The 26,605-nt window shown below is 32.9% G+C and overlaps 1 protein-coding gene across 9 annotated transcripts in view; it reads left to right on the top strand.

Moving 5' to 3' along the window:
• Positions 1–26,605, top strand: part of Arhgap32 (Rho GTPase activating protein 32) — a 297,323-nt gene that overhangs the window by 240,017 nt on the left and 30,701 nt on the right. For 8 of the 9 annotated variants that reach the window (XM_040285546.2, XM_078047321.1, XM_078047322.1 and 5 more), the window contains one exon: positions 23,617–23,766. In XM_040285546.2, the coding sequence (XP_040141480.2) occupies positions 23,617–23,766 (150 nt within the window). Of the gene's footprint in view, positions 1–9,528; positions 9,872–23,616; positions 23,767–26,605 lie in introns of those variants that run through there. The other variant, XM_021730134.3, reaches the window with a different exon arrangement.

The raw sequence follows: 26,605 nt of genomic DNA, 5'->3' as shown, positions 1-26,605 counted from the left end.
ATAAAAGCATAAAGTCCAGTTTAATTTTTCTTTTTTTAATATTTTTTAAAAGTTTTTAAATAACCTAGTGCCACGAAGATTAACTTTCATAGTTTCTTCTGAGAGGTTTATGGTTTTAGATTTTTCAATGTAAGTCTGTGATCTATTTTTTGGAATTAATTGTCATATATGGTGTGAGGCAGAGATGCAACGTCATGTGGATTGTTCCAACACTGCTTATTGATTGTTCATTCCTCATTGAATTGTCTATCCACCCTTGTAGAAAATCAGTTAACCTTAAGTACATGACTTTATTTCTGGACTTTCAGTTCTATTCCATTGATCTGTATGTCTTATGCCAAGAACTACCCTGTATTGTTTGCTGTGGCTTTGCAGTAAGTTTTGCAATTAAGAAGTGTTAAGTTCTGGAGCTGGGGTTGTGGCTTACGGTAGATCCCTCATCTTGCACGTGCGAGACCCTGGGTTCGATCCTCAGCACCACATACAAAAATAAACAAGTGAAATAAAGGTGTTATGTCCAACTACAACTAAAAAAATAAAATAAAATAAAAAGAAGTGTTAAATTCTAATTGATTCTTCTTTATAAGGGTTGACTTTTTTTTTCTGGATCCCTTCCAGTTGTATATGAATTTTAGGATCAGCTTTTCAGATTCTACAAAGATAACTGGGATTCTGATAGGAATTTTATTGAATCTGTAGATCAATTTGTGAAGTTTTATCATTTTAATATTTAGTCTTCCAATCCCGAATATAGACTGTTTTTCTTTTTATTTAGAGAATGTTAATATCTTTCAGTGTTTTATAGTTTTCAGAGTATAGATTTTGTATATCTTTTATTGAATTTATTTTTAAATATTTTTTTATGCTCTTGTAAATTGTTTTTAATTTTATTTACTTATTGTTCTTTGCAGATACATAGAAATACAGTTTTTTTATCCTGAAACCTTGCTGAACTGCTTATTTGTTCTATTCATTATTTAGTGAATTCTTTGGTATTTTCTATATACAGAATCATGTCATCTATGAATAGCAATCTTTTTACTTCTTTCATTCCATTCTGGATGCCTTGTATGTATGTATGTATGTATGTATATCTGTATGTATTTATTTATTTATTTCTTCCCTCCCTCCTGGTTTCCCTCTAATACAATGTTGAACAGAAGCCTCAGGTGCCAGCAATCTTAGTGTGTGCCTGATCTTAAAAGAATCTAGTCCCTCACCATTGAGTAAGGTGTTTATGGATACTCTTTCTTTTTTTCAGACTGAGGAAGTTACCTTCTATTTCTAGTTTGTTGACTGTTGTTTTAAGAACAGTGTTAGATTTTTTTCAAAAACAGTCTTCTTATTGAAATCATTCTAGGTTTTTTTATGGTTACTTTTTGATGCTACTAAAATTTGATATCAAAATTTTTTTTGTGATTTCTTGTGCATTGTTTTAATCTATCTTCCCCTAGGTATAAGTTCATTAGTCATTACATATCATCTTTGACATCTTTTACTCAGAAATGTCCTATAAACTGAGTTTTTAAAACTTAAAGTAAATTTTAATGACAATATTAAACTATTATGAGCTGGGGTTTTGGCTCAGTTGTAGAGTGCTTGCCTAGCATCTGCAAGTTACTGGGTTCAATTCTCAGCACTATATATAAATAAATTAAATAAAGGTCCATTGACAATTTTAAAAATATTGAAAAAAAATTTTACTGTTACCAATCAAATACTTTTTCTTATTTTGAATGGGGAATTGACACATATAATAATAACCTCCAGAAGTTTTACATTGGGAGATAAGCCTCCCAATGTTATTGATAATATTAGAAAGTTATTGATAATATTAGAAAGTAGGTTTGAATTTGAAGACCTACAAGTCATCATTAATTCTAAGTTAGCAATTAGTAAAAACAAGTACTCCTTCAAAAGCTAATGTTTTATTTTTTTTGTGAACAGTATTGTAGAGTTGGCATAGGGAAATGTGCATTCTTAATACATTTTAAAAAGGATGATGTAAATTCAATCAGCCTTGGGCTTGTTTCACACTTTAAAACTGTCTTTGCCTACAGTATAAACAACTTGAATGTCCTATTTATTTTTAACATTGCCATCTGTCACTGCTAGATGCCAAATCTAGAAGATGCAGCTATAGTTTGAGACTGAAAACTTAAAGCTCCCCATACTATTACACAACAAGGGTAATAGGAAAAAAATTTCCTTTTAAAGCTGTTCTTTATGTTCTCAATATGTTCAATTATTTGTGTTCATAAATAAAATTTGAGTCACCATGTCCTGACCAAGATAGCAAGTATCCGTGGTGCCTTAAGAATAAAGGTGAGAGAAAGAGAAGAGGAAAAAAAAGCAGAAGAAAGGTAGCAGCTCATAAGAAATTGGCATTTTATTCAGGTACCATAGGGCATGGTAGGAGAATGTATGGTTGAGGTTGTGGTAGAAGAATGTGAAGTTGAGGAAGATGAAAGGGGAAGGAATAACACACGTTTTTCTTTGTGTTTATATTGCTTGGAGTTTACTGAGTACCTGTTTATTGATATCTTTCTTCAGGTTTTGGATGTCCTCAGCTATGATCTCTTCAAATATTAAATTTTTTTTTTTTGGCGGCAGCAGGGAGAGGCAGTACCAGAGGTGAACTCAGAGGCACTCAACCACTGAGCCACATCCCCAGCCCTTTTTTGTATTTTATTTAGCAATGGGGTTTCACTGAGTTGCTTAGTACCTTGCTTTTGCTGAGGCTGGCTTTGAACTTGCAATTCTCCTGCTCCAGCCTTCCAAACCACTGGAATTACAGGCTTGCACCACCACACCTGACTCAAATATTTCTCTTTGTCCAGTTGTTGTTCTCTTCTCTGTTACATATCAATTATTTTCTTTAATACTATCTCACAGATCTTGGACTCTGTTCTACTTTTTTTTTTTCACTATTTTCTCCCTATCATTTCTTCTTCTCAGTTAATATACTTTCTGTTGAAATTTCTTCAAGTTCAGTGATTCTTTCCTCTGCTGTGTATAATCTTCTGTTAAGCCCATGTAATGAATTCCTCAATTCCCATATCATAATTTTTATTGCTGGGATCAACATTTGTTCTTTTAAAATAATTTCCACGCTGGCATTCTATATCTTTCCACATCATCTAAGACATGAGATGGGTGGGGAATGTGAAGGGGAGGGAGAAGAAAAGGAGAAAATTAAAGCTTACTTTTGAGACAGAACTTCTGGAAATGAAAGACTAAGAATTTAGATAAATCTTTTCTCTGAGAACAGATAGAATGTTTAACAGAAATAGAAAAATAACTCTTTGAAGCACTGGAACGTTAATAAACAATAAACAATTGCTGAGCTAAGGTGAAGCAGAAGAAAAATCCTGGGGGTGGGATGACTCCCAGCATTTGGGGAAATTATTCCCCTGTAGTGTCTGCTGATGGAGCAGAGGAAGTCACAGTGCTAAGGAAAGGGAAATTGGGGTTCAGATTCCAGTGGGGCAGTGTTAACTGATAAATGCCCTGAACATTGCACTGGAATTTTTGTGGAAATTGACCACTGAGTCTAAACTGATTTTTAAATACATATGGAAATGAAGACTCAAGAATACTCAAGAACAAAAGGTTGGAAACTTTATTGTAACATATATTGACTTATTGTAAAACTTCACTAAGACACTGATATAAATGCCAGAAATGAACGTCTATTGACCAGTGAGACACAACATTGTCAAGGAACAATCTTGTATATATGTAGACACCTGATTTATGGTAAAGGTGGCATTGCAGGGCAGCATTATTTCCATAAAGGGTCCTGAGTCACTAGACAACTGAACATAAATGAAAGAGAAGCCTGACTATAACTCCATATGCAAAAATCCTTTCCAGGAGAGTTACAAATCTTCATCTGAAAGGTAAACAATGAAATGTTTGAAAGATGATTCATTAGAACTGGGTGAAGTGGCATGCCACTATGATCCTAGCAACTTGGGAAGTTGAGGCAGGAGGATCACAAGTTCCAGGCCAACCTTGGCATTTTAGTGAAACCCTGTTTCAAAATAAAAAAAGCTTGGATGTAACTCAGTGCTAAAGTGCCCCAGGCTTCAATCTCCAGTATCTCAATGACAAGAAAAAGAAATCTTTCTAGTATTTGTTTTTAATTTATTTGTTTGTGGTGCTAGGGATCAAATCCAGGGCCTTGCATATGCTAGTTAAGCACTGTATCCCTGGGCTGCATCCCCACTATAGTATTCCTTTAAGGAGTAAAAAACAAAACAAAAACAACAAAATTCTTGGTAGTATTCTTTTAAGAAATCAGTGTTTCAATACCTTACTTTCTTTGTCATTTTATTTGCAATTTTTATAATTATGATTTTTTTCCCTTTATTTTTATTTGCTTACTTCTGGATTGTTTCTCTTTCCTTTGTGTTTCAGTTTCCATCCATTTGCTGCCTTCTACCCATATTGTTTGCATGTCATTTCAGTGTGAAATGCGCACATTTACATATCCAGTGAAAGAGGTCCAAGTTCTTATGTCTTCTATATGGATTGTTATACTGAATATTCTTCCCATTGCACATATGCGAACTTGTGTTCTGGAAGCTGATATTTGTAAGAATCAGATACTGGAATCAGTACCCTAGGAGATCTTAGGAGTACAAGAATGCCAGTCACTGAACCAAGCGCTTAACGTAAATAACCCAGGTGCAATGAATTCAAAACTCAGAATTCTTTACATGTAAACTTTATGTGATATATAGTTTATTGTTATCTCTTTCAAAACAATCATTTAATGTATTTTTTATTACAATAGGACCAAATAAAAATGAATTTCCACAAGGACTATATTAATAGCGTAGAAATTAGTGCAAATGATGGGTTAAATTGAGGATAAAAAGAATTGCTTAATGAACCCACTTTATTTGCAAATTTGTCTTCATTGATCATCCTTTCTAATGTCTCCTTAATTAAAAAAAGCCTTTCAATTTTTCCTCACTAGGTACAAAGCATAACTTCTAGTAGTACTTCTAGCCATTCTTCCTTTTTATTTTCAGTTGTAATCAGTCTCCCTACATACTCAGCTAGAATCTACTTGTTTCTTGAAAACATGTCACTTGGTTTCAGAGTTTTCCCTTTGCTCCTGATGTTTGTGCAGCCTGAAATGCCCTCCCCCTGCCTTTTTGTTTTATTTTGTTTTCTTGTACTGGGGATTGAACCTAGGGCCTCATGCATGCTAGGCAAGCATTCTACCAGTGAGCCATATCCCCAACCCTTTTCTGTTTTGAGACATGATCTTGCTAAGTTTTTCAGGCTAGCCTCAAACTTGCAATCTTCCTGCCTCAGCCTCTGGAGTAGCTGGGATTACTGGAATGTGCCTACTTCTTCCAATGCCACAGCTTGAATTCTGCTGTGTATTTCAGTACTTAGGCCATGATCCACTTCTTCTACAAGAGTTTCATTGACTCCTCTCTCTCTAATCCTCATCAAATCCAATAGCAGTTTTTTTACTTGTTCACTGAAATGTGCTGTCTCCTCACAAGTGGCAAATATAGCTCATTCTTTATTTCTCCACAGGAGGTATATTCAGTGAATTCACAATTACTGCCTATTGAATCAATCCATCCGAATATTTACTATTACAGTTTTAGAATACAACTTATATAACCCTTCAGAAAACTTTAGTGATTTCCCTCTGTTCCAGAATTACTTACAAATTTCTATTCTAGAATTGAAGGTGCTCCACAACATTGGAACTAATTTATTTTTGTTGTCTGTTTTCTCCCATTTCTTGCCTATATCAGCTTCAGTAACGTGTTTGCTTACTCCCCTCCCAGAATGCTCTGGGCTTCCGAGTTCCTTGCTCATGTTTTTTTCTCCTGTCTAAAATGACTGACCATGCCCATAATGAAGGCTCCCAAGGGCCACTACTTCACACACTTGAGTGCATTCAGTTCACCTGAGAGACCTTATTCAACTGTGGATCATGATTCAGTAGATCTAGAATGAGGCCTGCATTTCTGATAAACTCCTAGGAAATATCAATAATATTCATCCTACCTGTGATTTGGCCTACAGTAGCCATTGTTTATATCACTCAGTTGGGAATAATGTATGGCAAAAATTATCTCATTTTGAGTTTGATAATTTACTTACTGTGTGTCTTTTATCTGCACCAACATTCTTCTGCTTGTGGGCAGATACTCCATTTTATACAAATTTGCACCTTTTATGCATGATAGATGTTCCCAAAGAATTCTGATTGGTAAGTAATTGAAAACATGTGATTTCCATTATAGTTATCACAAATGCTTCCTAATCCCCCATCTATCTTTTGATATAGGAGCCGGGCTCAAATCAGTCTTATGGCTCAAAGAGACTTCCATCTTTGGTCATTTCTAGTGTTCATGCATTCATTAATCAAATTATTTATCTGTTTTTTAAAAGATTTATTTTTAAAAATATTTTTTTAGTTGTATTTATTTTTTTATGTAGTACTGAGAATTGAACCCAGGGCCTCACATGTGCCAGGCAAGCACTCTATCACTGAGCCACAACCCCAGCTCCTATTTATCTATTTTTAATTTTAATTTTTTTCAGTGTTGTGTATTAAACGTAGGGCCTTATATATACTAGGTAAGTGATCTCTTATTGAGCTACATACATCCCAGCCCCTTGATCAGGAATTTATTGAATGCATACTAAGTGCTATGGCTAAAATAGTGAGAACAATAGATAGAAATTCTGCTATTATGGTGTTTATATTTCAGTGTGACGAGAGGAAGAGAGGTAAATAAATAAATGAAATAAATGGTATGATTATCAGTACTATGCAGAAAAATAAAGCCAAGAATGGTGTAAAAACTGGGAGGTGCTAGGATGTGGGTCATGTGGGGTTATCATTCAGGAGGGCATTGTGTTCAAGGAAGGCTCATTAGAAGGTTACTTTTGAGCAAAGACCTGAAGAAGATGATGAGGGAATAGACACATATACCTTGGGGAAGGGCTTTCCAGAAAGGGATTCCATAAATATTAAGATAACTGACCTGGATGTATGTCCAGCTTATTATAGGACCAGCAGGAAGGCCAGGTTGGCTGAAGAGAAACAATATACAGTTAGAAGGAGAGAGGGACCAGATCTTTCCTAGGGCCTGGGCACTTTTGTAGGGGTTTTGGCTTTTATTTGGAATTACATGAGAAGGCAGTGAAGATGTGCTGAACAGAGTTGTTGCTTAATCTAATTTACCTTAAAAGGATCACTTTGAGTACTAAGAATAGGCAAGGAGGAAGATGTAAGAAGAGACACTGGCAGTGGCTTAGACCAGTATGGGAGCCAGGAACCCATGAGAAGTGATCTGATTCTGTATATATTTGACTATGAAACTAGAAGAATTTGCAGACGTAGTACAAAGGGTTTGAATCCTTCAGGTAATTTTTATAATAGGATGACTGGATATAGCCATTGCCTTTCCAGTGAATTATTTTGTCCCTGCTATCCCACAGAGATAATTTTTAGTCCTTCACAGGTGGGTACTGTACAAACATTTCATTAAATATGAGAGAAAAATGACAAATGACTCCTCTGCCATAAACAGTCACAAGATGACACAGCATAATGCTTTTTCAGTCTGACATATTTTTAAATTTTTTATTTTGAAATAATTAGTCTCAGAAGAAGTTGGAGAAATAATACAGAAAGTTCTCCTGTAATCATCCTTCTCCTTCCCCATAATTTTACATCTTACATAATCATATAGTATATTATCAAAGTCAAGAAATTGACATTGTCACCATATACTTTAACGAGAATATGGGCCTTATTACAATTCCGTCAATTTTTGCATGCACTCGGTTTCTTAGCGTATATTTTTATATGACATAGAGAACAGTCTTTCAAGTTTTAGGTAAGAATTATTATTAAATAATTCTCCTATACCCAAGCAAATTATTGTGGAATTTAGTTGTTCTTATCCATGTTTACACCTTAGATAATATTAGGGGCTTATGCGTTTTATTAAGCATTCCCAAAATGACTTTTCTACATTATCTTTATTTGCCTTCTCCATCTCTCTTTCTATTCTTTCTCTCTTTTCTTTTTCCTTTGCCATCTCTTGTCTATGTTTAGTTTTGGCCGAAGGAAGTGGGTTGGGAAGTAGTGGTATTTTTATCTTGAAATTAAAGAACAGTGGATTTGCCTTTTCTACCATGAATAAATTTTAATACTTCGTTTTCTATTCAACAAAAACAATAAATCCAAAGCTGTTCCATTGGTGAAAAATTAACATGTTTTGTTTCTGCCACATAATAGAATTCTCTGTGGTCTTTTAAAATCATATTTATTCATTGTTTTCCTTATTGTGGCCTACCATTTATCAACAATTTTATATTCAGAGCTATGATCAGAGAGGAAGGAAAGAATAAATTCAATCAACAGGGTAAGATTTTGGCTGGGTATGATGAGTATTGCCTGGGTCTCCCAATTCTGCCAGTTACCAATTGTGCTGCCTTGGCAGATTGCTTACCCTCTCTGACTTGTTTTTTTCATCAGTAAGATGGGATAATAGTTGAATCAACTTAATAGAGTTTTGATGAAGAACTTTTTAAGTACTTAGAACTGCCTAGCACATAACATTATAACAATAATGATACAACATCATTTTGCTAATTAAAGGCAAATAATATCTGAAGATGAAATTTACATTGAAATTAGTAAAAAGTCATTTGGAACAGAAAATATGTCAGTGTTTTCCAGTTCATTTATTTATTTAATTCTAATAGAGTTAGTACAATTTGTTAGTGTTTTTGTTTAGCTATTGAATCTCTTCAACATACTGCATTTATACAGATAAATGGTAAGACTGTTTTAAAAACTAACAAATTAAGATTTATTGAATACTAATTTGATAGTACTTGCCCAGAATTTTCTCTCTTGCTGAGAAATATTTCTTTTAGAGTAAAAGAAGTCTCTGGGTACCCCCCAGGTGGAGTTCAGATACACACACTTAACTGGACAGTGGACAAAGGACGAGTTCACACTCAGGAAAATTTATTTAATTCTGGATTTTAAGTACCAAAAAAAAAAAAAAATTACTTTTTTCCCTCTAGTGGATACACAAGAAATTGTCCTCGGAATTTTTCACACAGAAACTGTAAATTGATACTTAAAAAAAACATGTTAGTGGAATAACAATTGCAGTTTGATATCAGCAAAGATATAAAAATGGTTGCTTTATTTACTTGTTGCTGTTAGTTTAATCCTTTTACTAGCAATACTTCCTACTTGATCACTCTCTTTTAATTTTATTGGGACCTCATATGCCACATTTTTATCGGATACACTGTGTCACACCTACTTAGCAAATACAAACAACTGAACAGTGTAAGTCACTTTGCAAAAGATGAAGGACATAGTTACAGGTCAGTTTCATAGGAGTGTTTTCTGAACAGGAAACATTCACCTGTGTGAGGTGGGTGGGTGGAGCCACACTGGTGAAGCCTGTTCTACAAGGGAAGCTTAGACTGGGGCGGGTCTGTAGTGTTGCTGAGCAGTACATGCTGAGAGAGGAGGAGTGAGCTCCTGAAGGCAGAGTCCTCATGCTGCTGGCTCCAAAACAGGCCGAGATCAGAGCCAGGAGAAGTGCTACTGAAAGGGGGCCTGAAAAGAAAGCTGGCACCTGCAAGTGCTGTGGGGACCTGCCTTAGAACCAACCCATGACCTGCCTTGGAGCCATCTGTACTGGATGAGGTTCGATCCTGTGTGATTATGATTCCTTCTCTCTGCTTTTGCATGGAATGCAGACCTGTGGTGTCCTGTTGAGTCTACTGCTAAATACAGTCACTTGGAATAATTTTAAGATTTGGTCCTAAACTTGTGCCACAGCAAGAGGTAAGAAGATCTCAATCACTTATACAGATACTTGATTGAGACAACATTCGGGATATTTTGCTGACACTATTTTTAGATTATATTTGGGCACATGTTACCTTGGTTATCTAGGTGTGTGGTTCATTATTTAATTATCTGGAAATTGTATAATTGAGGATTAATATTTGTCTTGTTTGTAGAGAGTTGATCACTTCTTGAAATAGGATCTTCTTAATTGTACCATGTAGCTATTATTTTCCTGGTCACTTTTAGGAAATGCCTGTTTTGCTATTTTCAGTCAGCTTATTTCTTAGACCTGAGGTTAATATAACAAAAGTTTTCATGAGTAAAAGAACATACATTTTTCCCTTAAGCAACCAGTGTGTGTATCATGTTTAAAACTTTTTTTCTGGGGGCTAATAATATTTAAATATTGATGAATAGAAAATAGGCAGTGCTGATTTACTTAAAAGAATTTGGCCAACTCTGTGAAGAACCTGCTCCAATTAGCATAAGGAAATAACACTTGTGTCTTTTTTATTCAAGTATAGGGTTCCCCTACCACTGGCTTGCCCCCATAGGCATTGGCAAATGTAGCCATCTCTATCCTTAAAAGATTTTATATTAACTGAGAGATTTTTCTCCTAGGATAGGATTTCATATTAATGTGGTGCTTTTATAGAACTTGATAAATTGCTTTTTATTATATTATTTCATTAAAATTACATGGAGACCAGTATCTTCTTTGAGTCACAGATTAGCCCTTTTACAAAGTTGAATGTTTTTCTTTTCAAGATTGTTGTACTATTGTTTAAATGATAAGTAGTATTTTTTATTTTTAAAACCATCAGTGAGGGAATTTCAGTATTTAGAGTCATTTTTCATAGCCAGCTTTCTTTTTTAAAGCACCCATCACTCATGTGATAATGTTTTGAAGCCATAATTTTATTTTTGTAAGTAATACTCTATTATATTCAATAGAAAACAGCAGAAATCTAAAATTACTTATGTTAAATTTACATGTGAGGAGATTATAGGAGGAAAAAGTAGAAATGATCCTGTGTCTGTCTGTATGCTTCCTAGTGAGCTCAAGTCTCAATTTGGGATACATAGCTAGATTAGATAGCTATGTAATCTAAAGCTGAGTCAGAATCCTGAGTTAAAGCTGAGTCAGGATCCTGGTTAACCCAATATCAAGGGGGATTCTCCCAAGTTTTTATACAAAAAGTGAAAAGAGAAATTCCTGTGGTAAAAATAGTTCCTATTTCCTGACACTTGTAGAATTAAGTGTTTGGTATGTATCATTTCATGTAAGCATCATAGGAACCCTGAGTGACAGTTGTTATTCCCATTGGATAGTGAGGTACTTGAGATTTCAATAGGTAATTTGCTTAAGATCTTGGCAACTGGAAAGTGCTTAAGGACTGGATTTTAACCCCCAGGCATATCTGACATCAAAGTCTGTGTCCTATTCACCATGCTAAAGGTCAGGTATTTGGTTGAGCCTGGTTGTAGGACTTTTACCTTTAAAGCAACTGCATTATCATATCAGTCTTGTACTCTACAAATATAGAACCTCTGCTCTCCACTTCCTGCCAAAAAACCCCCAAAAACCCAAAGCTAACAGGAAAAACCACTGTGATCATGCCAGTGTTCCACATCAAACTTCATAGCTTAATAAAGTGCAGAGGATTATGTGACATTAAAGTGAATATGATAACATTTTAATCTAATGAAAAAAATCTCCAGAAAGGGAGTTTTCACACCATTAAGATTGAGGTTGTAAATTTTCATATTTCTAGAACTTAATGTAGTATTTTGCTAGTCCTGTTACCTTAGATGTACCTGAATTTCTATGCGGTTGCTATACTTTAATTTTTAAGAGAAAATGCAAACAAATGTCCTCCTGAAATAGTACTACTTTTTAAGCTTCTTATCAAATAGTACTGGTTCATGTTAGTAAAATAAGAGACCAAACAATTTAAAACCTTTTTAGCAAATTTAAAAATCTGTAACCTGTATATTATATCCCATTCTAGTGTTAAAATACTTTTAGCGTCAGGAATTTATATCTACCTCATGTTTCCTCCTACTCGCCTCTGGCAAAATGCAAATCTTCCTTTTGTTCTGTTTTTAGAAATGAAATTAGTCATAGTCTTTTATATAATAACTGAGTTGGTAAAGTCACCAAGTTACAAAAAACAACCCATACTTTGTTTTGTAGAATTGAGGGAAAAAACCTCTTTTATGTATATTTTAATTTGTAGTCCAAAATCTTAAATAACAATCAGTGAGTATCATTTTGAGCAGGAAAAAGTAAAGCTTATTTATAAATATCAACCTAAAATCATATATGTTAAATTTGAGGCTTCTTTGATATTTGTATCAGGAATACGTACCTGTAGAAAAGTAAATAAGTAATGTAGATCAATAAGAGTCTTATCTTATTAACCATATGACCATTTTCCCAAGGAACACAATTTTTAAAGCTCTAGCAGGTGCCAGTTCTGTGTGGTCACTGTTTGTATACTCCTCTGGGAAGGGCAGCAGCATGATGTTGCTTTGATTTCATTCTTAACCCTGAAGAACAGATACCGTTTTATTCAAACATTTTAGGCATATACTCATCATGATTTGTGCTAGATATTTTGAAGAAATTGAATGTCTTTTTTCTGCTTCTCTTTTTCTCAGTGAATTGTTCTTAATCTTTTCTGTGTATGGAAGTGGAAGTTTTTTTTTCTAAAATTTTACTACAGATTTACTTTCTAGACCTCTTAATATTAAGTCATTCATTTGCATTCTGGTCAGTAATGTCTTTTGAAATAGCTCCCCTTCTCCCTCATCAGTAAATGGAGGCCTGTTTGAGTTATGTAACTGTTAATAGTATTCCTATTATTTAATCAAGAGCCATTACTGTCAATGCCACTTTAAATTTAGCATCCAGTGAATGTGGCATTTCTCAGATACCTGGATTCCTCCTTTTAAAGTTGGAATGTTCAGCTATCAAATGGTTACAGTCATCCACATTCCAGAATCTCAATCCTGGGCTGGTCACAGATATTTTCTCTGCAGCAGCCTCTTGCAGCTGTTACCTGCATCAATTAGAGAATTGTGGGGTTTTTTTCCCCTCTTACTTACAAAATTGTTTATGATATATCAAGCAAAAGTGGTTCTGTACTTTCTTATTCCACAGTAATTTCAATGGTCTATTAAAATTGGAGTGTTAGTTTATCTAAAGAATATTTTGGACATATGCTTGAGAAATGAGAGAATGGAATTCAAAATTGAACAATAGTTGTATCCCTGATTTAAAAATTAGAAGCTAAATTCAGGGTTCCTAAAGAGAAAGTGAGAATTTTGAGTATTGACCTGATAGAATATAAGTTGCTACAAGTTCAGAATTTTATAGATAAAATGTACCTTGTTTTCCTTGTACTACAGGGAATTCCTAAAATCTAGATTAATCTTTGGGGTTGGGGCTGGGGCTCAGCAGTAGTGCACTTGCCTAGCATATGTGAGGCACTGGGTTCGATTCTCAGCACCACATATAAATAAAGAAAGAAAGGCCTATCAACAACTAAAAAATAAAAACAAAAATTTTAAATGAAAAAAAATTATTCTTTATAATATATCTGGCATTTATTAGTAAAAACAATATTATAATCAATCATTGTATTGTTGGCTAAGAACTTTCAAGTAAATAAACCAAAGGAATAAATGACAGTATATCATATTGCATGATTAACAACTGTGAATGTCTTTTACTATTAAAGATAGTTCAGTTATGCATCAAGTCCTGGAAATAGTTATGTTATGTAAATTAGTTATATAAAGACTCCTTATTACCATTTTAATCATTTAGGAAGCAAAATAAATATATAAAATAATATAAAAAGTTCTAAACCTAATGTACTAGACATTAAACAATAACCCTTAATCGTGATTTTTTTATCTTATATTCTTATATCAGCTTTTAGCAAGATGATTTGGAAAGCCAGATTTTTGTATGTGTGTGTGAAGTATTAAATTATGTCTCTTTAATTCTCCTGAAATGTTGTTCTAAAGCAAATATATTTTCCACAGACTTAGAACTTTCTGGGCTAATGAAATATGAAATTTCATATTTCCTCAGAGTACTTAATGATTTCTAAGACATTTTCATTGAAATCTAGAATCCACATTGCCTAGTTAAGCTTCTCTATTGTTCATATTATTAAATAAGGTCTAAACTGTTTAGACCTGGGTCCCATCCCCCTAATCTCTCACTGTATATATTTGTATCTTTTAGAACCTAAAACAATCTAAATGCTAAAACACCTTTGGTCCCCAGTATTTTGGATAAGGGACATTCAACCTATTTTGTCTTTTTATTGAAAAGTCATAAAAACTTTCAAATACTAGGTCATTGGATGAAATATGTATTTTAAAAATTTCAATAGAATTACTGAAAGTCCAGTCTTGGGAAGGAAGGAATACTTTGAGAAGGGTAGGCAGGGATTTAGGCTGTAGGTGTCCAGAGCTGAATAATTGTATCAGGAAATTGTTATATTATTCGTTTTAGAAGGTTTATTTTTATCAAAGCCTTTAATTTTATAAAAGAGGAAAAGTCCTAAGAAGTTCTACATTTCTGTTACTGGAAAAAGTGTCTCTGGTTCAGTTCCTTTAACTAATATTTGAGTAACATATCTAGAAATTTTTCCTTAAAAGATCTGTAGAGTTACTATTCAGTCACAGTGTAATTTCTGAGTCCATTTATTTGCAAGTGAAAGTTTTGTTGGTTAAATTTAAACTAATCTAGGGGCTGGGGTTGTAGCTCAGTGATAGAGCATTAGCCTCACACATGTGAGGCACTGGGTTCGATTCTCAGCACCACATTAAAAAAAATGAATAAGTAAATAAAATAAAGATATTTTTAAAATATTAAACTAATCTATATATTCAAAGGTATAGACTACATAATAATTATAGGCAGTTTTCCAACTTAAGTGCTGACCAAGCTTGTTCGATAACTTTTATTTTTCAGTTTCCCTCTATTTTTCAGCTCATATGACCAATACATGCTAAACATAATTTTTATATCTCTTGCCAATATTCCTTTTAGTAAGTTTGAAATTATTAAGTAACAGTTTGTTTTAGTTATTTAAGATGTAAATGTCATTTTTTTTCTTTGCTGATATTTCAAACCTCAACAACCTATCCTATCCCAGTTTTCTCATTTTTTTCAGACTTTTTTGTCTATGCTTATACACTATAGAGTTCTTCTATATTTGTATTCCTTTATAAGAAATTCAGTTCTAATGTTTACAGTTTATTTCTAATATTTACTACAATTTTTCAGAGGGAATTTTACCTGGACTTGCAGATTTTGTTTAAAGAAAAAAAAAAAAAACCTCCACCCCCCACCCCATCTCCTCCTCTCACTCCAGTACTGGGGATTTAATTGAGTCTCACTAAATTGCTGAGACTGGCCCCTCAAACTTGGGATCCTTCTACCCCCGTTTCCTAAATCACTGGGTTTATAGGTGGGCACCATCAGGCCTAGCCTTTTGTTAAATTGCCATGAGCCTTCTCAAGCCTCTTGCATTCACTGAGTCTCATTGAGTATAGTATAAAAGAAAAGTATAAAAGAAAGTAAAGTATAAAGTATAAAAAGGAAAACTTCTAAAAGTGGGTATAAGTTTACCACATCTCCAAACTTAAAAACTGAGTAGAGTTGAGGCAGGAGGATTACAAATTCAAGGATAGCCTTGGCAACTTCCCGAGGCCCCGTCTCGAAACACACAAAATTACATATAAGAGGTTGTGAGGGGAAAGGGAAAAAAAAAAAAGGGAGAGAATTAAATTACAGCAGATGGGATAGAGAGAGAAGATGGGAGGGGCGGGAAGGGGGGATAGTAGAGGATAGGAAAGATAGCAGAATACAACAGTTACTAATATGGCATTATGTAAAAATATGGATATGTAACCGATGTGATTCTGCAATCTGTATATGGGGTAAAAATGGGAGTTTATAACCCACTTGAATCTAAAGTATGAAATATGATATGTCAAGAGCTTTGTAATGTTTTGAACAACCAATTAAGAAAAAAAAATTAAAAGGGCTGGGCATGTAGCTCAGTTAAGCCTCCATATTTAGTCCCCAGTACTGGTGTATATAAGGGTGAATGACTTAAAAATTAAGCAAGATAAGCTAAAAAATTGTCATAATACATGGAAAGAAATTACTTGATAAAGATCAACACTGGTGCTTTGTATATATCTTACCAATTATGAATAGATTTTTGTGTATATTTAAGGTTTTTATCCCCAAACCCCAAACATATTTTAATGGTGAGATGTAGTAAAAAAATCTGTTTTGGGGAAGTGGGGCAGGGGTTTACTGGCAATTGAACACAGAGTTATTTAAACACTGAACCACATCCCCAGCCTTTTCTTATACTTTATTTAGAGACAGGGTCTCACTGAGTTTCTTAGGGCCTTGCTAAATTGATGAGGCTGGCTTTGAATTCGAGATCCTCTTGTCTCAGCCTCCTGAGCTGCAGGGATTTCAGGTATGTGCCACTGCACTCGGCAATAAACACAATCTTTTTAAAGTCAGGAACAAGATAAACGTTTTTTGGAGATCCAGTGAAATTAGAAAGAAACAGAAGGGTTGGAAATGAAGAATGAAATCTGTTTTCTTTGCACATTTATTAATCCAAAAGAATCTGAAATCTAATTGTAAGTTATAATAACATGGGTCATCAAAGGTTCTAAGTAAAATATAAATAATAAACAATAATGGCCACTAACATTTATAAAGTTTTTCTCACACTAAGTGCTGTACAATTTTAACTCATTTAATTATGACCACAATTCTATTGAGTAGTTACTGTTTTTAACTTTTCATAGATGAGGAAATGAAGTATTAACAATTTAAGAACTTGGTCTATAATAGCACAGCTAGAAGCTGCAGTAATAAGATTAGAAGCCTAGAAGCCTGATTTCTGAGTATACTCTTTACTTTGATGTTCATTGAATTTCTCTGTACTAGTAGTAAGTTAAAAGAAAATGTAACTTAGAAAATATTTATTTATAATAGCAAAAAAGTCATAAAGTTCCCAAGATTAGCACTAACAAAACTATATGAAACCTTTATAGAAAAAAATTAGATTAATTGAAGAACTAAAAGAATTTTAAATAAATGGAGAGAGATGTATGTTCATGTATGTGCTTAATATTATAAAGAATTCCATTGTCCTGCGACATAATCTATAATTCAGTGTAGCTTCGGTGACATTTCCAAAAGGTTTTCCCCCTATAATTTGATAAACTGATGCTGAATTTCATATGAAATAATAAGGGCTAAAAATATGAAGACATTTTTTAATAAATAAGTGAAGGGACTTATCTTTCCAGATACTGTTATAAAGTATTGATACAGAGAAAATGATAGAATAGAGAGAACTCAAAAATGAATCTCTTTCATACTGTATGCATTTTTCACATAAAAGAGGAACACTTTTAAAATATCAGTAGAGAAATGATTATTCATCTAAGGTTATAGAATAATTGGTTATACATATGGGAAAGTAATAAAATTATATCTCTGTACTTAATACATAAAAAAGTTCTAAGTCAGCAAAAAAACAAATAAACAACAACAACAACAACAAAACACTTGAAAAAGAACATGAAAAGGGGTCTGGGGTTATAGCTCAGCAGTAGAGCACTTGCCTTGCACATGTGAGGCATTGGGTTCAATCCTCAGCACCACATAAAAATAAATAAAATAAATAAAGATATTGTGTCCATCTTAAGAAAAAGAACATGAAAATGGAGAATTTTAGAAAAAAAGAAACATTTATGACTATGGGTTAAGGAAAATATTTTAACATTGAAATCATATCTAAAAACGTTTTTAAATTTGTGTGATGAAAGATAAGCCACAAGCTTAGAGAAGATTTTTGAAGTATGTTAACTAACAAAGGATTCATTGCCCAGGGAAGCACTTATTAGCTCAATGCAATGTTGGTTGAAATAACAAAATCCTGGGAGGTTTAAGAGACAGTAGTACATCAGAAATATAAATTATATACTTATAAAGGAAAACTTAAATGGAGTTAACATGAATATCCTGAGCCACAAGTGCCATTGATAAATCTCAGATACATAATGTTGCAGAAAATGTGATATCATATGATTTCATTTCTGTAAATTTTAAAAACACAAAAATGATAACCTGTATTGCATATTGCTTATGGCTATATATGCACATATATAGTTATAATTTAAAAACATGATGGGGTTGATAAATACTAAATTGAAGATAAAGAGTCTCTTTAGGGAGAATAGGATTAAAGGAGAGGTACACAGTGTCAAATTGCATCTACTATGGTTTACTTTTTAAGTAAAAAAATAAATGTGTAGGGGAATAAATCTGGAAAATAATATGGTAAAATGTTAAGGTTCTTAAAAACTAGATAATTGGGTACATTGATAATCATCACATTATTTTCTTGAACTTTTCTGCATAATCAAAGTATTGAGTAATTTTTCAAAGTAATTGTATCTATATTGGGGTCCAAAATTTTCTATCAGTTCTCATGCTCCTTAATCTCTAGGGCTGTTATACCCCAGGCCTTTTTCTTCTAGTCATGTTTTCTAGTTAATTTGTCCAGAAAAGGTCTCTGAAGACTTATGTTACTATGGGGCTAAGTACACATTCTAACAGCCTTTTAAATAGTAATAAGGAAAAAACTAAGAAGAGCACAGTGTACCTTTTGTGTTAGCAATCTTTTCCTTTTCTTTAAAATTCACTTTTTAGACTTTTGAAGAACAGAAATTTTAGAATGTTAGTCCTTCAATTTGATAGTTGTAGAGAAAAATCCTTTCTCCATATTAATTAGTGTGAATAAATACTATTATACTTTAAATAAAAGCAAGTTTATGAAATTTTAAATTTAAATTCAAATCTTTTTGTGTTTATTTAGAATAAAATATTTTAAGATATGCAGATTTGGGAGATTATAAGACAGCCTTAAATATCATGTAACCTGGTTGTGTATATTTATATCCCCTTCTATTAAATTTCCCCCAAAAGTTCTATGCTGTGTTCATAGAATTTAGTAAAGGAGGATATTGTATACAATGTATGAAAATCTATTTGAAGTTAAACATTACAAACATTATACTCGAACTTTATATCTTCGGTTTAATCAGAACAACCTCTACAGGTTTATGTGCCCTCACTACCACACTTTAATTTTGTCTGCTTGACTTTCTGAATTTATTGCAGATCTCACAACTTGATGCATATAATCAAATAAACTTAATGCTGAGGCCATTATCTAGACACAAACTCTCTTCCTTAGTAATTAATTAGAAATTAATCCCAGCCCAGACTTGTCCTACATTAGTCTAGAAGATTTCTGAGAACCAATTTAAAGAACTCTAGGGAAAGTATTACCAGAATACAAGACTACTTGGTGACTGCTGGAGAAATATTATGCTCATATAATTAAAAACCCCAGTGTCTCACTTCCATGTCAAGGTTCACTGTGGTTTACAGAGCTGTATGTTTTTAGTATCTCCTATAAACTGGTTATTGGTATCATAAAGATTTACCTTGAAGATAATATGTTGTGTGTCATACTGCTAAAGCCTGTAACTGCCAGAAAAACTGGTCTGGTAGGGTTTGTCTCAGGTCTATAAAAAGATTGCAGATATAAAATCTATCATGGCTCAGTAACATGAAAAAAGATCATGGCACATGTTGCACTTTATTTCTAGAATAGAAAATTTGGATCTAAAATTATATGATTTGCTTTTGTCTTGAGTGTCATTTTGCACTTTATTATTGATTTTCTTTATCTATGGAATACCATAGTTAATTGTTTTAGTCTCGAATTCAGCATATTTGATGGACCTTAACCCCCACAGCCTCCCTTCCCATACTGCATGTCTGTTTCTACATAGAAATGGGTTTGTAAGTACTTAACCATCTAAAAGCAAACTTCAGCTTCTTCAGTAGAAGTTTTCTAACAGAATTGAGAGTATTCTGTGTTTCTGCTCTTCAAACAGTAGTAACAAGTAATATTGAACAAGAAGGCAGTCGGAGGGAGCAGTGCCCCTGTTCAAAATTTCATTTTGGATATTTTTTTTTTTGTGTGTGTGTGTGTGTGGTGCTGGGGATTGAACCCAGATCCTTATGCAGGCAAGGCAAGCACTCTACCAACTGAGTTATATCCCCAACCCTCATTTTGGACATTTTAATGCTCAAGAAATGGAAGAAAATTTAAAATGAAGAAAATTAATGAGAGATTTGTATTTAGAATTATTACTAGATTTTCAAATTTAACAATAACTAAATTTGAATATTTTATTAGTATAGATTTTCAGTGCAATGAATTATACTGTCTTAAAGGATAAATGATTATTTAGTTTCAGATGCCAGAGTCTCTCTATCACAGAGTGTCAGTTTATAACTTCAGTAACAGCAACTCCAAAACTATGCAGAACATGGTTTAATTTTCTTCAACCATAGACTTTATAGATAATCACCATCATGACTATGTATAATTTTATTGTCTCAGAATGGGATATAGGTTAGTAAGAAAGGATCCTATCCACCACTCTCACTCCCAATCCTATCCACAACTCTCACACCATTGTTTTTTGGGGAGGGTGGGGGGCTGGAGGTAGAAGTAAACAGGAGAAAGGTGGCCACACAGAGTAGGATCCAGGGGCTCATATTTATCAGGACTGTTTCCCAGAGTCCTTCAGTACCGAATGGAGGTAAGTTTTCCTAGTGACATCCTCCACTGTCTTAATTTTGTGCTTTCTTGCAGCTCTTAATTAATTAGGTCCTGTGTTACTATCAGAAAAATAAGTGTGAGTAGTCATCACCCTAACAGGGAAAGATAGCCAACTTTCTTTGTTCTTGGGCCAAACGTACCAAACCAAGAAGCAGAGTTAAAGCAATCTAATATCCTGGAAAGACCAGTTGTACACAGGCTGCCCTCTGACTAATGGTATTTTAGTACACATAAGAGTTTTTGTTGGATGATCATAATTAGAGATCTGTTTCCATCCAATTATCCTGAATTGTGAAGGTCAAAGTATAATTAATTCCAGTGGATAATTCAAAATTTAATATTGCTAATTGATGTGAATAAAATAAGAATCTACCTTTTTCTACTGTTGAGAAATCCAGTTCAATATGGCAGACTACTCCTGCAGTTTTTTTCAATGTTTTAAGCTGTATTTGTGCTAAAAATTGTGACTTCTTTCTTTGGGGGAATGTTGCTATGAACTCATGGATTTTTATTTATTTGATGTTTTATAATTAAATATATTTATTCTTTATGATGATTGAATCATCCCAAGTGTGACGAGGGACGATTGACTAGCCTTGACTCTTTAGCATGGTACACTAGTAACCATGGTCACCTTGCTTTCTGTTACAATAAGGTTTCCCATTCACCTCTTGTGCTTTGCCTGCTGCTGAAGTGGAGTTAGGCATTTCTCCTAGTAGTCTGGGTTCATTTTAGTCAGGAATGACTTAGAAACCCAGATCTGAGATATCTGTCTCAGATATATCATTGTTGCTAAGCTTTGTCAATGGATAGAGTTCAGAGGAAGTGTGTGAGCTTTCATTTTGAATTCATGTTGACATTTCTAAGTCAAGTTAATATTAGAGAGTTTTGTTCACCTTCTTTGATTTTATTATTCTTTCTCTCTTTATCTTCAATTTAATATTTAGCATCCCCACTCTCTCACATATTAGAACATCTTTTCTAATAATAATTTTTGGTTTATTTTGTGTGTGTATTTTTTTTGTTTTATAATTGCGTTCAACAGTAAAATAGTTGAATGAAGTTAAATATGACTGTGCTTCTTTTCTCTTTAGACTATATCCCATAAGCATGTAGTCAATTGACTACATACATGTATTTAAGATATTTTATCTCTGTTGACTATGTTTGGTTTGATATTATCGGGTACATATTTTCAATATTAGATTTTGCTTTTTTAATGTTTTTAATTTATTTTTGAACATGTAGTAGGAGCACTGACATAATTCAAAAGCCAGACTACTAAACACACACACACTCACTCAGCAAAATCTTGCTGCACCTTCCATTGTTTCCCCACCATACATTTTACCCTTTATATTAGTTTCTTTTGCAAAAATTAGCTCTTAGGTGTATACATACATGTGTGTAAAATTGTGTGTGTTTGGTATATGTACTCCTCATCCTTTTATATGTTAAATATACTTTTATGTATTTTTCTTTTTGGACTTAATATATCCTGAAGATTATTCCATATCACAGTATAGATTCTGTTTTAAAACATAATGAGAAGCAAAAGGATATCGGTAATCCTCTATGTGAATGTGTTATACTTTATTCATATATAATTAATAATTAATTAATTAATATACTAATTAGTATACTTTTGGGCTTCTGATGCATATATTGGGTTATTTTTAAAGTAACTGTTTTAACTATTTGGTATGTTCTTATTGCATAAAATCCAAACTCTCTGTACACCCTTCTAGAGTCTATAGAAAAGATACTTCTGTCTGCAAATAGTGTTTCCCATGAGATAAAAAGAAAAGAAATGGATGGCAAATGTCTGATCTGACCTCTACTTATAGAGCTGGTAGCCATTCTAAGCCATAAGTTATGGTTGGCTCACAGCGTTCCCTCAGAGTCTTCATCTAGTCAGGAGATTTAATCTTTGGATTACTCAGCAATCTATAGTAGGCTTACGTAAGACTCCAGTAATCATTTGCAAATTGAATAGAAGGATTGAGGTCACCTGGCATACTCTTTAATCCTGCAATTGATCTCTGAGCTCATGGTATTTGCTGTGGGTTGACTTATCTATTTTCCCTATAGGCTGCATTTATCAGTAAAAGTGGTTTTTCGCAAAAAATTGTTTGCTTTCAATTCTTGTACTATTGTTTTTCTATTATATTAATCATTGCAAATATTTTTTTCCAAATATTAACTTGCTTATTTCTTTTCTTGATCTACAAAGGACTTAAGGTGATACATTTAGTGTACTGTAGACATTGACAGTCTTTACACTCTTTCAAGTCTTACTTATTATGAAGATCTCCAAAGCAATATATATTATGTAAAACTCAGGTCCTTCTTGGAATTCTGTCACATCTTTAAGTGTGCACAGGAAAATGGCTGATTTACTAAACTTGATTGAAAGATCATGGATTGTAACACTTAAATTTGTTCACAGTCCCATCAAATAAGACCACAGGCTGGTGAGAAAAAAGTGCAAAACTATGAAGTTTTTAATAACACATCTGTGAACTAAAATGCTGAAATTTTCCTGCAAGTTATGAAGTGTATACGTAATAGATTGTTTTGCAGTCAGCATATGAAGATGTATGTTTCTTTTCACACTATGAAAATGTAATTTCTTAATGGATCTCAATCTTGTGATTGTACATCATATGGAGTTTCACTGATGATGTATTCATATATGAACATGGGAAAGTTATGTCTAACTCATTCTACTGTCTTTCCTATTCCCATCACCATTTCCCTTCCCTTTATTCCCCTTTGTCTAATCCACATCATGTATGACCACAAGAATGGGATCCTAATTAGAATGTTATACTCCACATATATATAATATTGTCAAAGTACACTCTACTGTCATGTATATCTAAAAGGAACAAATTAAAAATTTTTAAAAAAAGAAAGTTTAATTTCTTGCCACTACTAAAATATTTTCCCTTTATTATTATTTTTTAGTATCTAAAAAACACGGCAAGCTCATTACTTTCTTACGAACATTCATGAAGTCTCGTCCAACAAAACAGAAGCTAAAGCAGCGAGGGATTTTGAAAGAGCGGGTGTTTGGTTGTGATCTTGGGGAGCACCTTCTGAATTCTGGCTTTGAAGGTAAAAATAAAGTCTATAAGCTCATAATATTAGTTCCTGAGTTCTCCATATTGGTTTCTTACAACCAGTTACAGAATATATTCGGCAAGTGGTGTGTGTTTATTTTTGTTCAACAGTGAGTACTGAGCTTTCTCAGGGACTTTTCTCAGTTTTGGGTAAGAGTGGAGAAGTTCAAACATTCACATTGGTATTAGTGGGGCTTGTGATCTGTTTTGGAAGAATGTTATTTGCACAAAAAGGCCACAGCAACATTGTCACTTTGCATTTTTCTCGTGTCTATCCAGATGGCTTTATTAGCCAGTTTTCCTGCTCATTTGGTAATTAAAAAAAAAAAATCTTGATTTTCTTTGTAGAAAAAACAGGCATACTTTTGAGACTATAAAATACTAAAACCATCCTTCCAACTTTGATACCTAAAGATTTATATTCTTTTCTCTATAAATTAAATTCTGAATTAAGACTTTAGTTGAGTGAATGGATGGAGGAGATGAATGAATAGGAGGGGAGAAAAAAAGGGAGTTTTCTTTGGATATTTTAAAATAGCATTCTCCTGCATTATCCTTTTTAGTCAGCATATTAAGGAAATATTTGCCTGTGCTGTTGATGAGTACCAGAAATAGATTATTTGTGAGATTCTTAACCAATATGAGACAGACCACTAGTGGAAACCAGTGGTAAATACCTTTAGTAATATCAATTCCAAATTAAATCCTTATTCACTTCTTAAAGAATTCTAGTGAACTTAGAAGAATTTAATACAAAACTATATCTTGTTTTGTGAGAGAATAGACAAAATATTATCTTAAACAGATCTTATTCACATATTAATGTCAACTTAATATACTTCTTTAAAAAACAAAAAGACAAAAAACCCTGATGATTATTTTTGCAAATGTCAAAATGCACATGAGAAAATCAACCAGTGAGACTATCAGAGAACAATTGTGGGGGGAAAAAATCAGAAAATATGGGAGACATTGAGCTTTACTACAATATTCAAAACTAGAAGGAGGAGTTTTGTGAAGAGAATGAAATATAAGAATGAAAAATAGCTGAGAATGTTTAGAAATAATTACTACTATAGGTAAAAAATCCATTATGATGAAGAATGGCTTTAGAACTGTATTATAAAGAAGGGTTATTTATAATAACATATTAAAATAATAATATATCTGAAAAATTAATTTCTACATTAAGTCACTGAAAAAAAACCTTCCAAATTTTTAAGAGAGTTAACTACTTTAAAAGTATGGAATTGCCAATGTGAATTGATTTTGTTTTGAGGTTAAAAAAGGAAAAAAATTTCTCAGATTTAAACAAAAAAATAAGGGAAGAAGGGGCTTCAAACATATGTATATGTTTTCCAAGTAATGAAAAAACACAAATGTAGAAGAAAGGCACCATGAATTAGGAAAAATAACCGTTTTATGGATATGATGAAATGCTGTTATCATAATGTGTGAAAATATCATTAGACTTTTTATTTTATTTATTTATTTACTTATTTTTTAAAATTTGTTTTACTTAGTTACATATGACAGTAGAGTGATCTTGACATATCATATATTTGAATCAAATGGGATATAATATCTCATTTTTCTGAATATACAGGTTCCAGAATCGCATTGGTCATCCCTAAGTAAAAGAAAAAAAAGCATATAGCTATCATAGGGTGATAGAAAGTAAACAAAAGACAGAAGCATGTCTACTCTCATTTGTAATCACAGAAATGTTCTTAAGCAATTTTGAAACACCATTTTACATTGATAAACATTTTTAAAATAGCAGAGCTTTTTTTTTCTTAATTGTGGTATTTAGGGCCATTAAAGATAGCAGTGACTTTTATCAATGCATAAAAATTATTGGCTTCAAGTAGCTCTAAATTAATACAAACTTTTTGGGTAGCATTTCATAGCAAGAAACATAATGAATTTTACAATTTCCCTTTCTTATAGCAATTCTACTCCTTAGGGATTTATCCTAGTGTAATAATTAAACAGAAAAAAAAGTGTTCATTATATAACATTATAAATGAAAGCAAAAAATGTTGAATACCCAATCTTGGAGGAAATTTTTCTACAATTTGTGAAGTCATTAAAAATTATGAATTTTAATAGTATAGAAAAATGAAAATGTTATGTATAAACAGTAGATTAACAAAACTTCAAACTATAATATTTAGGGATTATATAAAATGTTAAAGTATTAGAGTCAGAGAATATCTTTGTGATTTTTTTTCCCTAATTCTCCTTTTCAATTAAAAGAGGGGGGAAAAAAGCTAGAATAAATTAGAAATGAATTAAATAGTCTTGGAAGATAAAATTTTCTGCTCATGTCCTGTCCAATAGAGAAAGTCTATTATTAGAAAAGAAAAAAATTTTACACTAGTATATAATTGAACTTTGTTAAACGTGAAGAGGCAGGAACTATTAAGACTGAAGTAAGATATATTCTAGTTGGCATATTAAAATAATTTCCTATTTCACCAGGGGTGATGAAAAATAAAGAACAAAAATTCACATGAAATATTCATATAATATTCAAATGAGGTCTAAATTAGCAGGAAAAGAGAAACCTTTGAAGTGTATTAACTAAAATTTTAATTAGGAAAGAAATTGGTTTTTCATATCAGAATTATTTAACTTTGATTTAATAAGTATGTGAGGAATTATCTTAACATTTTGAGATTTCACATATATTGTATATAATCTGTACCTATAGTCACATTTTGTGTATACTTACGTGCGTGCGTGCGTACACACACACACACACAGACTTTTTTGGGGGTGGATGGGTACCAGGGATTAAACTCAGGGACACTCAACTACTGAGCCACATC

This window comes from Ictidomys tridecemlineatus, chromosome 4 (assembly GCF_052094955.1).
Source record: "Ictidomys tridecemlineatus isolate mIctTri1 chromosome 4, mIctTri1.hap1, whole genome shotgun sequence".
Classification (NCBI taxonomy): domain Eukaryota; kingdom Metazoa; phylum Chordata; class Mammalia; order Rodentia; family Sciuridae; genus Ictidomys; species Ictidomys tridecemlineatus.
The sequence above is the reverse complement of the archived record's forward strand: the minus strand, read 5'-3'. Positions and strand labels throughout refer to the sequence as shown.